The sequence below is a fragment of the Bidens hawaiensis genome, unplaced genomic scaffold, assembly GCF_021521415.1.
Source record: "Bidens hawaiensis isolate Kalapana, Puna unplaced genomic scaffold, B.hawaiensis_p1.1 tig00001685_1, whole genome shotgun sequence".
Taxonomy (NCBI): Eukaryota; Viridiplantae; Streptophyta; class Magnoliopsida; order Asterales; family Asteraceae; genus Bidens; species Bidens hawaiensis.
Genome location: NW_027491095.1, coordinates 2,400,990 through 2,412,994, shown reverse-complemented (window position 1 = coordinate 2,412,994; position 12,005 = coordinate 2,400,990). Strand labels below are relative to the sequence as shown.

The window sequence follows — 12,005 nt, the reverse complement described above, 5'->3', positions numbered from 1 at the left end:
AATGAAAAAGAAGAAAAATAAGTTTGGAGGCGGTCGTCGAAGGATAAGAAGAAATAAGCAGGCACACAAGCACGTCAAGAAAAACAAGGTCGTGTAACATCTCTTCGTATACATATCATCGTCGTATAATTTCATCTCTAGTTGGTAAATTGGCGTGATGTAAGTCACCATTAACTAAATCATGTTAATTACGCGTAAAACGTGAGCTGTGTTGATTATCTGATTATCCATTATAACTAAATTTGTTGTTTAAAAGTGTTATTTGATTAGATTTAAGACATATATAAAGGTTTGTAGCTCTACCTCCAGAATTTTTTTTATAAAAGATACACGAAATGTAATATTAGTTAATTGGGATATGAAGCCAAGAATCGCAAAGAACTAGTGGAGCCACAGGGCCGGGCTGGGGCAATATTAGTCGAAGATGAACGGTAAATAATAATAATAATAATAACAACAACTTAAATTTCACATTATTTCTTAATTAACTTTAGTAAATCGTAGAACTTATTATAAAACTTTAAAAATAGTAATCTTTTAATAAGAAAGAGCAACTATTGGAGTTTATGCAATATCAGATGCGCCCCATGTCGGGGCTGAAGGGTGAGAATAAGATTAGGAGCATGGACATATGATGGTGAAAATTCAAAAGAGAACCTTTGTAAGATCATTACAAGGGTAATTTTAGCTTCAAGTAAAGCAAAGTTTTGTCCAATGCAAATTCGAGGTCCCGAACCAAAGGGAAAGTAAATGACTTGGTTTTTGGTTGCCTTAGAGATTCCTTCAGAAAATCTATCGGGATTAAAGCTCTTGGCATCACTGCCCCAAAGTTCTTCATCGTAGTGAAGATGCATGATCGACAATCCAACATTAATCCCAGATGGTAGCGAAAATCTGCCATGTGTGATATCCTTCTCAACCTTGCGGGCTAGTCCAACAACAGGAGGATATAGCCTCAATACTTCATAGAAGATCATATTCACCTGCAGGGAGAATTAAAAGAAGATTAAAATGTATAGTGCTAGTATAATTCATGACTTCGTTAATTGAACATTAAAACACTTACAACTTTAAGATGATTCAGCTTATCCGCATCTATATCTCTGTCCCCAAGAACATTGAAAACCTCTTCTCTAGCACGGGACTGCCATTCTTGATGTCGACTTAATAAAATCATTGTCCATACAAGCAAGCTAGCTGTTGTTTCTTGTCCAGCAAAGTAAAAAAGTTTACACTCTTCAATAACTTCATTAATGGTCATTCCGTGAGTCTTGTTTTGATGTTGCTCGACCTCTTTCATGTTAGATTCAAGCATTATTCCTAACAAATCCTCATAGTTACTACCTTCTACCTTCTCTGCCTTGAGCCTGTTGTCAATGATGCGTCTTATAGATAGATTTACTTCTTTATCTATTGCTTTCATCATTATGTTCTTCTTTGTGGGAAGAAACCTATTACAAAACAATAATCCAAGCAATTATTTCGCCTTATTTGATTTCACTGTTTATGATACACGACTTTTTGTAGGAGCAAAAATATACCACATCTTATGTAAAAGTTAACATGAGTGTGAGATTACCAACTTACCAAGATCCAGGGATGTAAAGTGACCATAGTGACTCCATTACAAGTTTACTTTGTTCTCTTATGAGTTCAAATATTCGAATACCTTCTTCGTAACTACTTCCAAATGCGGTTCTTGATATTATGTCACTTGTTAAAGCTTGAAGATGAGGCCAAACATCCAACTCGCATGATCCGTTTAAGGAAACCAATTTCTCCCACTTCCCAAGCACTTCACTACAACTCAGACGGAACGCTGGTACCATATTCTGGATACAGAAAGGGTGCTTGAACTAAAGGATTTATATAAAAAACAACGATATGAACATGAATTTTAGATAACAAGTTACCTTTAGCTTTTCCACATGGAAAGCAGGGTTTATTAATCTTCTGTGCTTTACCCACTGATCCCCTTCGTAGGTCACTAATCCTGTCGCTATAAATTTGAGAAAAGGATTGCTTTTCGTCTTTTGAAAGTCATTTAACTTTGTTAATACTTCTTTGATTAGCACTGGCTCCATTATAGTCACTCTTGGGTTCCATCCCATCCATGTGATGAAACATCTTCCTGCAAAAACAAATTTTAAAACATTTGGATTCAAATAATATTTTACTATGTTATAGATGTCCCCAAATTACTTATGGGATATTGCAACTGCTGCAAAGGAGCAAACAGAATTAACATAACAAATTCATATAACTTCATTTGGATTCAAAAAAAATTCTGTAATATTTCTGAATAAATCTTGGAGGAATTGGAGATGTAGCTTACCATATTTTTGCTTAGCTTGAAGGTTGAATGCACCTATGTGTAACAGAATACTATTTCCATCATCGATATCGATATGCATAGATTTGGATTGTTTAGATACCATAGCGAGTTCTTTCATGTCCCCAAACCAGAACTTGTATTTGTTTCCATTCAGGCCTTGATCCTTCAGGAACTTCTCTAGCTTCTTTGGTTTCACCCACAACATGTTTACAATTTTCCATGCGCATAGTCCAACTACTATAGCACATGTGATAAGCAATGTGTTTGTTACCTTATCCATCGTGGATGTTTCGCCTGTTGTTGTATGGACAAATAACTTGTTATATATGTATCTTAAATATATAAAAATAAAACATTTAAAAGCTCTTTGGTTGCATTCTACATTCACATAAATTATCATATTGTTTTATTTATAAATAGAGGTTTGTTATGCATTTGACCCGAATTCACGGGTTTGAATCTTACCAAACTCATATAGTCATCAAACGATATATAGCATCTCATTAGATTAAAAATTAATCTCACCAGATATTTGATATGAAAATCCAATAAAATATAGATACACTAAAAATTAATATCCATTTTTTTTAAAATATTATTTATAATTAAGAAACAATTTTATAGTAAACAAATAAACGGGTCATATGTCTCACCAAACCCAGATAATTTTTAAACCGGGTTATAATCATCTCATTTATTTGTGAAACACTTTCATTATCAAATCTTAAGCATATTATTTAACCTTGTTACAATATAAAATTAAAATCCGAAAAGATATAAATGTTAAAAACGAATAATATAAAACAACCTCGTAATACGGAGGATAAAAGCTAATATGTGTGTTTATAGGAAAGGGTTAGTATAAATTGGATGTGGCTCAATGGTAGAACACTCACTTTACTTGTGGAAGGTAGGGGGTTCAAACCTCACTATCACCAATTTATATGGGAGGGATGACTCTGGCTTGCCAGGGTTCGAGTATCTCACCCGGTTTTACCGGCTCCTCGCTGTCGTGCCATTTGGCGGGCGTGGAGGTCCGGTTTTATCCGGTGAATCCCTCAATAGGTGGACTGTTAGGGGCTCCGTCCGTCCGGACTAGTGGCCAGCTCGGGCTACCTTTAGCCAATGAGGGCCGCGTACGAAATACCCGGCGTTGTCGTTAAAAAAATATGAAACCCTCCACTATACTAGGCACCTTTGAAACCCCATCTCTAATCATTCATTTTTTATCCAATGGTTAAGATCAAATCAATGTTCATGGGACCCACAAGTTTGGCCATTATTTTTGCAATTAAGAAAATAGAAATGGTATAATTGGAACATAAAAATGTTCTCTCTCCAAAAATCAGCATGTTTTGTAGTAATAAAAATTAGATCTTGGAAGGTGTGCTTCGATTTTCTCTCCATTTTTATATTATTGCCTTCTATAAATGTAAATGTAAAACGTAAATCGGAATGTATGAAATGTAAATCAAAATGTAAGCAAAGTAAATTGTTTTCTCTCTCTACCTTTATATAATTAGACGTGTTTTACATCGGTTACAACTTATACATCATCTACATATTTGTACATTAAGCAAAAAACAGACTTTCCGTGTGTTTACATATCTTACATGCTTTACATTCATACGTGTTTTACATCTTTACATTCATACGTGTTTTACATCTTTTGCATACTTTACACATGAAAGCTAGTGAATTCTTTTGATAACACCAGTAAACGTAACAATCGAAAATTGGAATGTAAGGAACATAAATCATTTTCTCTCTTTACCTTTATATAATCATATAATTTGTTTTACATTTTGTCTTCTCTATCTATAAAAGACCAGATCTAACCATTTGATTTTTGTTTGATAATATTTGTATTAAAGAGATAGATCACATATCTCTTTAATTGTGGACCGCAAGTTTTATACTTTAATAAAAATATGCGGTTGAGAATGATTATTTAGAGTTTCTTGCTCGACGCACGGGCACCCGTATAGTGACTATATATATATAGATAGTCAGTCCATAGCATATATATTGAACTGTATTGAATAAAACCATTATTACACGTTTGAACTATTACTTGATTTGTTGTAGGGTATCTTGGATCGAATGTTAGAATGTCGAAATATTTCACTGGATTATAAATTAGTTTGTGTTTTTTTACAGAGTTATCTCGTGACATATATAATACCTAAACATACATAAACATTTAATCATTGGAACAATATGTCATTCCTTAATCCTTGCATGTTAATCAACATAGTCGATAAATTCCATGAATTTTGTTTTTATTTTATTGGTCACTAAAAGCAAAAGCGTTTATTTAATCACTTAAATGTGAAACGTTAAATCAGAACATTTGGATGGAGTTGGCATTCACAGCTTTTAATACAAGGTGGTTCCTGGTGGTGTAAAATAAAGCAATGACTTTAGGTATCCACTCCTTTAGGCTATCCGTTGTGGCTTGCCAACGGCTAGCGCGAGGGAGTGGTGTGAGCCACGTCGAAGGCGAACACCACAACACGGTGGCATGATGGATGGCGCCAGTGAGTGGCCGCGAGCCGCCTTGCGGCTGGTGAAGGAGAATTTGGAAGCGGGGAAAGGAAAATTGGGTCTTGTTCTTTACAATTTCTTTATTTAATAATAAAAAAACAGAAAAAAAAATGATGAAGTAAAGATGCAGCATGTATGAGAATGGGTTTTTCTTTTGGGCCTTTGTTTTATAAACAAATAGATAGTTTTCTTTTAGTAACTTGTAGCCTAATTTTTAATATCTATTTCATAGCTAATGTTATAATATTTCGTATTAATTTGTTCGGTTTTGTTCAAAATAAAACAAATATATATTAGTTTACAAATTTAGAAAGTAAAAGAAAAAATAAAAAAAATGAAAAAGCGTTGAGGCCTCGTTCACTTGTATTTTTATATGCTTGTTTAATGCTTTTATTTAATTATAAAAATTAATTTTTTAGTTTACATTATAGTATTATATTAAAAAAATCAAAAATCAAAAAATTCGTTGACCCAACGTTTGCCTGAACCACAACAGGCTCAGACAGCTGTGGTTTTATCGAGTGTCCAGTTAGCACTGCATGACACAACATTATTAGATGGATAAATTCAACAACAACACGTAGTCTTAGAACATCTAATTCTAAAAAGTAACAAATTATTTGTAATGTAGTTTTAGCTTTGATATATTGCTTCATGGTAGGGTTTATGATCTATAGTTATGCATACGCATAAATGACATATGATCCCCATAATCTAAAACGTTTTTTTTTTAATAAATGTAAAAAGCTCCAATTTTGTTACGCACTTCAGGCCCTCATAAAGATTGGGACAGCCATGGCCGAATGCATGTCGTTATCCATTTCTTCCTTTTTGTAACGTCTTCTCGTCTCTTCTGATGTAATTACATGAGGTGTTTTGACTGTTTGGTAGTCCTTATTGATTAAATATTATATATTATTACACATCCAGCTATTTATTAGTTTATAAAAAAAGGACAATTATTGTAAAGGACGTTTCATATAACATTAAACATATATATAAATCTATGCTGTCGTGACCAAGGCTTTCTTTCACTTTTAACGACAAAAAGCTAACACGGAAATCTATGTATCCTTTCGTAACGGGGTTTGCTAGAGATACACTACTTAGCTTATTTATACACCATTCCCCCATCTAATCATAGGCCTCATACGTTGCGTATGCTGGCATACGCAACGTATAGAATAATAACTTAAGTTAGTCAGATCAACGAAGCCATACGAGTCATATGGAAAACCATACGAGTCATATGCTTCAGAAACTATACGAGTCATATGCTTTTGTATACAGTTTGTATTATATGGAAGACGAGACGTATAAGATTTCATACGAAGCATGTAAATCTAACATAAACATATGAACCGTATAAGAAAGAATACGAACCGTATAAGTAAGAATACAAATCTTATGCATGTAGGTGTTTGAAAAATCATGAAAAGTAATCTATACGAACTGTATAGGAAATAATACGAAACGTATAACGGTCAATCTTTAAAATTGTACAATTACTTTTGCAGGAAGCGTGAAACGTATTTAATCCATCAATCTCTCACATATATTTAGGCCTCATTGATTCTTTGACCATATTGTAAGACTGTAAGACGAATATTAGGAATAAAAGGAATCTCTCAACCATATAAATTGTGTGATCTCATAGGGTTTTTTACCCACTTACTTCTTTGAACGATATGCATCTAACAATGAAGTGTGTGTATATTTTACTCACTTCTTTCTCCCCCTTCATCCCTTCCAAATGTTGTTAAAAATATTACCAACCTAAATTTATTTTTCCAACCACATTGATAAATTTCGTTGATGAAATGCATAATTTTTAAGAAAGTTTTGTGAAATCCGATGAATCTTTCGCCACCGTTTTTGTGGAATCTGGTCATTTTTTCACAACCGAACAGGTACAGGTTTTCTATTCATGTTTGTATTACGTTATCCTGTTATTAACAAAAATGAATCTTATTTTAGGTGTTTATGTGTTTCGATGAGTTGAAGCAACGGGCGTACAACACCGGACTTAACAATGGTTACGTGATAATTACCCAAAGGTCTAAGACAAATGTTGCTGGCAACAAGAACAAGGTGTTTCTTATATGTGATCATGGTGGTGTATACAAGGGGAAGGCAATTGTCAGACACGTTGGTGGTACCAAGAAAATCAACTGTCCATTTCAGTTGATTGCAAAGTACCACAAAGAGGAAGATGGTTGGAAACTAAAAGTTGTGTGTGGTACACATAATCATCCGCCTTCTCTATATATGGAAGGTCATGAATTTGCAAAGAGGTTGAACCCTGAGCAAAAAGTTTTGGTTATGGATCTGACAAACCAAAATGTGGATCCCTAAAACATTATATCAATAATAAGAAAGCAGGACCCTCGTTGTGTGTCTACGGCAAAAAACGTATACAACGAACAACAAAGGCAACGAGTATCCCTCCACGGTAACAAGTCTCCTATGCAAGTTCTTTTCACACTCTTGGCTAATGCTGGTTACCTTCAAGAGCATGAGGTAAATGAATCCACTCACAAGTTGGAGAGGCTATTCATCGTTCATGAATTATCGTTCCCGATTTGGCGTGCATTCCCGCATGTGTTGTTCATAGATGCAACATAGACAAATAGGTAAGGTTTGTCATTTGTTGAGATTGTAGGTGTAACTTCTACCCGTAAAACCTTTTGTGTAGCTTTCGCTTTTATAAGTGATGAAACAGAAGATAGTTACACGTGGGTCTTAAGCCAACTAAAAATGACATTGGACAAGTGTATGCAGCCACGTGTCATACTAACAGACAGGGAGTATGCTTTGATTTTGCGAAAGGTAGGTTCGCTTGATGAAGTGGAACAAATCATTGGGTTGTCGGGGGCGACCCCCTTTAGGCGGTTGTTTGACATAGTTCTTCCAGCCTACAAGGAGCTTTGTCTTGAGTTCCTTAGTACCTTTTCATTCAATCCGTCTGATGATTTTCATTATAATAAAGCTGTTTGTTTTAGAATAAACAAGGTCCAACAAGAGTTGTCATTAGCAGAATTTGGCATGCTTATGGGGTTATACACGGCGGAAGAGGTTGAGACAACAATGTTTACCGATGGATTGAGAGACATAACTCGCCAACAAATGATAGAGTTTTGGCCTAATATAGGTTATCGTGAGTTTGTAGGAGTTGGAGGTATGAAGCAACGAGTAACGATGATCAAAAAACCATTTCATAGGTACCTACAGAGGGTGATTGCATCTACTGTTTGTGCTCGTTACAGGGGTCAAGAGTGGTGAACTAAACGTGATTTATTCCATCTTTATTGTTTGCTGACCCCAGCTAATTGCAATCTGGCGTATAACATGGCAATGTATTTCAATTCTTATAAAGTAAGGAAGGCACCGGCAGCATATGTGGCAGGCCATACATTACAAAGATTGCAAAATCTTTGGGTTATACAAAAGATATAATGTGGATGTCCTCCATGACTGTGTTCCCTCCAAATGAACTCGACAATAACACAGTTACACTCATGGGTATTGCCGATGTTTTTCCCGATATTGGTCTGCAATGGCCCTTGCGGCCAGGACTTTTGTGGTTTCCGGGACAGATGCTAGAGGTGGAGGAGCGAGATATAATAGCTGCAGAGCTGTTGGTGGCTAAAAATCAGGGGTTGGGGAGCGGTCAGGTATATCGTGAGGCAGTATTTAATTATATTTTAATACTAACAATTGAAAATAAACCTTTTTTTATGTACAGGTTCATGGGTCAAATGCCGGTCAGGAGCAGTCGCTTGTGCAGGGGCATATGTAGGGACATGGACAGGTATATGATCAAACATAAATTGTTAAAATTTAGATGCAAACCAAATAAAACCAAACCAAGTTACTATTTAAGGATTACTTTAAATTTTATAAAGCTAATTTATAATATTGTTCAAATTGTTGTTCAAAACTTTCTTACGTTTAAATAAAAAGGTTATTTATCTGTTTTACATTTAAATATGTGTGTGATATAATATTGTTCAAAGGTTATTTGTCGGGTTTCGGGTTTTCCCATCGGGTTCGAGTTTCACTGTCATCCCTACTTACATTGCCATCCTAACGTTTATGTACTTGTTCAGGGGCCACGTGTCGATGAGGGGCAGTCGCATGGCAATGCCGGGACGGTGAATCAGGATATGCGATTAATTAATATGGAGCAGCGTATGATAAGGATGGAGAGGATGATAGAGTGGTTGGTTAGAGACAGGAACGGTCCCACTGATGATGTGCCACCGCCAAAGGAGTCGCGGCCGTAGAAGGAGTCGGGCTTTCATGATGTTGGTGATGATGCTAGTGATGACGGTAGTGATGATGCAGGTGATGATGATGCTAGTGGTGTTGGTGATGATGATGATTTAGGTGATAGTAGTGACGAGGATCATGGTTTATGATGATGCCTAGTATGATAAATGCACAATTTAGCTATTATGGTTTTATCTTTTATTATTGACGCACGTAAACGTTATCTTTTTTTGTTGTATGTGTGGATTCTAGTAATTTGGATTGATGTAGTGGTAATTTTTTTTTTCAAACTATGTTGGGGTTTGATGAATGTTAATGCTTTTATTTTTATGTATTTGTTATACAACTATGTGAGTTTAGTATTTAGAAATGTTCATGGTTTCATCTTTTTTAAGTCAAACCCAAAACCGACCCAAAGTCTTCACAATTGAATGAACATGGCCTATGTTCGTGTTCATTCATTTAGTTAATGGAACGAAATTCCTTGCTCGTGTTCGTCATATATTAAAAGAGCATACATCATCGAATGGCCCGCCAAACAGTTCTTCAAACATTCGGTTCATTTACAGGCCTAGTTAGGTTACACTTTGTTCTCCAGTAGAAGCAGGCTGCAAAATTCATTGACATGAAAATAATTATTTAAAGGGATCATTGAATTAGTGTTCTATTGTTCTTGAATTCAAGCTAAATCATTATCAAATTCATTTAAACCATAATTATTGTCCGGTTTATTCATCTTTAGATGTTAGTTATGTCAATAATTGATCACCGGTTCATGATTTCTGATTTTACCAAATAAACCATATTTACTAACTGCAAATATTATTATTTGCAGTTGAACCAAAAAGGATGTCCTGGTGCAAGAAGCTCACATGCAATCACTATTGTTGGAGACAAAGCTTACGCCTTTGTTTTAGATGGTTATAAGTAAAACTTATTTTGTTACACATTCAAATACGAACGGTATACATTTATATCCTTTTTATACGAAGCGTTTATTAATTTTACTTAAAATTTGTTCATATGAATCATATGCTTTTTCATATTATTCGTATTGTTTATACAAAAGCCATATGAACCATATAACATTACATACGAAGCGTTTATTAATTTTACTTAAAAGTTGTTCATATGAATCATATGCTTTTCATATTATTCGTATTGTTTATACAAAATCTATATGAACCGTATAACATTACACACGAATCGTATGATATCTGAAAAAGTATTACAGCATACGCAACGTATGCTGAGCATACGAAACGTATGCTGAATGGTGTACAAATAAGCCTACTTAATAGGTGTAGATGGTGTACCTTTAGAATTTGCCTTCGTAACAAACAATTCAATAAGCATAAGGCCGTCCGTTGTCCACCACCAACGCCTTTGGCATTTTCATTACCACATAGGTTCCATAACGTGTGCTACACCGCATCATACGCCTAAGCATTTTAGGCCGGGTTTGACAAATTTTAGGTTGGAATAACATAATTCAATGAAAGTAAGAGTTACAATAATAGTTAGCATAACTATGTTGGCAATTTTAGTACCAAGTGACTAAAAGCGTCTAATAACTAACAAAGTTTCACAAAACTAGAGTAAAAGAAGTCAAGTAACAAATGTTAATCAAGGTACTTAGAATTTGAGTAATAAGCGAATCCTATTCAAATTCGAGTATTCAATGCATAACTTAAGAAATCGAGTAATTGTAGGTCCTATATAATGGGATCTCACAACTTTACTCGGATCAGTACGTATTATTAGTTAGCGGAAATCAATAATAACACTCGGATATCAAATCTTAGTTTTGCAAACACAAAAGAAAGAAAAAGATGACGTTTTGTGAAGAGAGAAAGTAAAACGTGAGATGTTAAGAGAAATTAATGAAAATGACACTATTATAGGGTCCCTTTTTTTCATAGGTTTTCATTTCATGGGCCAAGTATGGTTACTCAATGGGCTTTTGTCGTACAAAATAAACAAACTTAGTACGTAATAAACCGACTACGGGGGTGTTTGAGATTACTTATTTAAGGTAAAAAGACGTTGAAAAGGTCTTATAACTTTCTAATAAGGAGTTTCTAAAAAAGTGTTTGAATTAACATAAAACAATAAATTGTTTTTTAAAAATGTTGGTTTAACTTATTGATTTAAATGACCAAAAAGGACATAAGTTAGCAATGGGTGGAATGGAACTTGAAATGGTGGAATGAGTATTATAATCCTATAAGGAGATAAGTTAACAAACTCCAATTTACTGAAGGAAAAGACCTTATGTATTCTCAAACATTTTTTTAACACAAAAAGGACTTATTCAACCATCATAAAGTCATAAGGAAAGGAAAATAAGGAATCTCAAACGCACTCTAAAAGCAAACCGAAAAACATACACAATCCTAATAATAATAATATAGAATATTAGCCCTACAATAATCAAACACAGTTATACAAATAAATTTAGATTGAAAACAGTATATATAAGAAGTAAAACATATTGATGCCCGAGAGGAACCGATTAAAGCCTATCAACAAAAAACAGAGGATACCAAAATCCTCAATTGTTTTTCTAGTAATAAAATAAGATGCAACAAAGTTGAATTTTGAGATGTAGACACTCGTCTAGTGTTTTAGTCTAATGTTTTAGGTTTCGTATGGTTGAACACAATTCACACAATCATAAACAAAAATTAAAATAATAAAAAAAAGGTGGCCTCGTTGCTCATTACTTGATTAGAAGCCCAATATACAAAAAAATTTCGTGCGCATTCATGTTAATTAGAAGCCCATGTCAATTAGAAGCCATATAAAATATTTTTTTGGATTTAAAGGTCTACTTTGAGGGCCCTAATCA

General features: G+C 34.4%; 2 protein-coding genes across 2 annotated transcripts; one reads left to right on the top strand and one right to left on the bottom strand.

Annotated features, from left to right (window-relative positions):
- Positions 1–482: 482 nt before the first annotated feature.
- Positions 483–2,632, bottom strand: LOC143593266 (cytochrome P450 CYP72A219-like). The gene is made up of 5 exons (XM_077072954.1): positions 2,336–2,632; positions 1,914–2,131; positions 1,588–1,832; positions 1,067–1,451; positions 483–983 (listed from the first exon to the last, which is right to left on the bottom strand). Exons 1-5 carry the CDS (start codon positions 2,613–2,615, stop codon positions 555–557), a joined length of 1,557 nt encoding a protein of 518 aa, XP_076929069.1. The 5' UTR covers positions 2,616–2,632; the 3' UTR covers positions 483–554.
- Positions 2,633–4,862: 2,230 nt separating this feature from the next.
- Positions 4,863–7,237, top strand: LOC143592201 (uncharacterized). Its single transcript, XM_077072167.1, has 3 exons — positions 4,863–4,941; positions 6,719–6,792; positions 6,860–7,237. Exons 1-3 carry the CDS (start codon positions 4,863–4,865, stop codon positions 7,235–7,237), a joined length of 531 nt encoding a protein of 176 aa, XP_076928282.1.
- Positions 7,238–12,005: the final 4,768 nt, after the last annotated feature.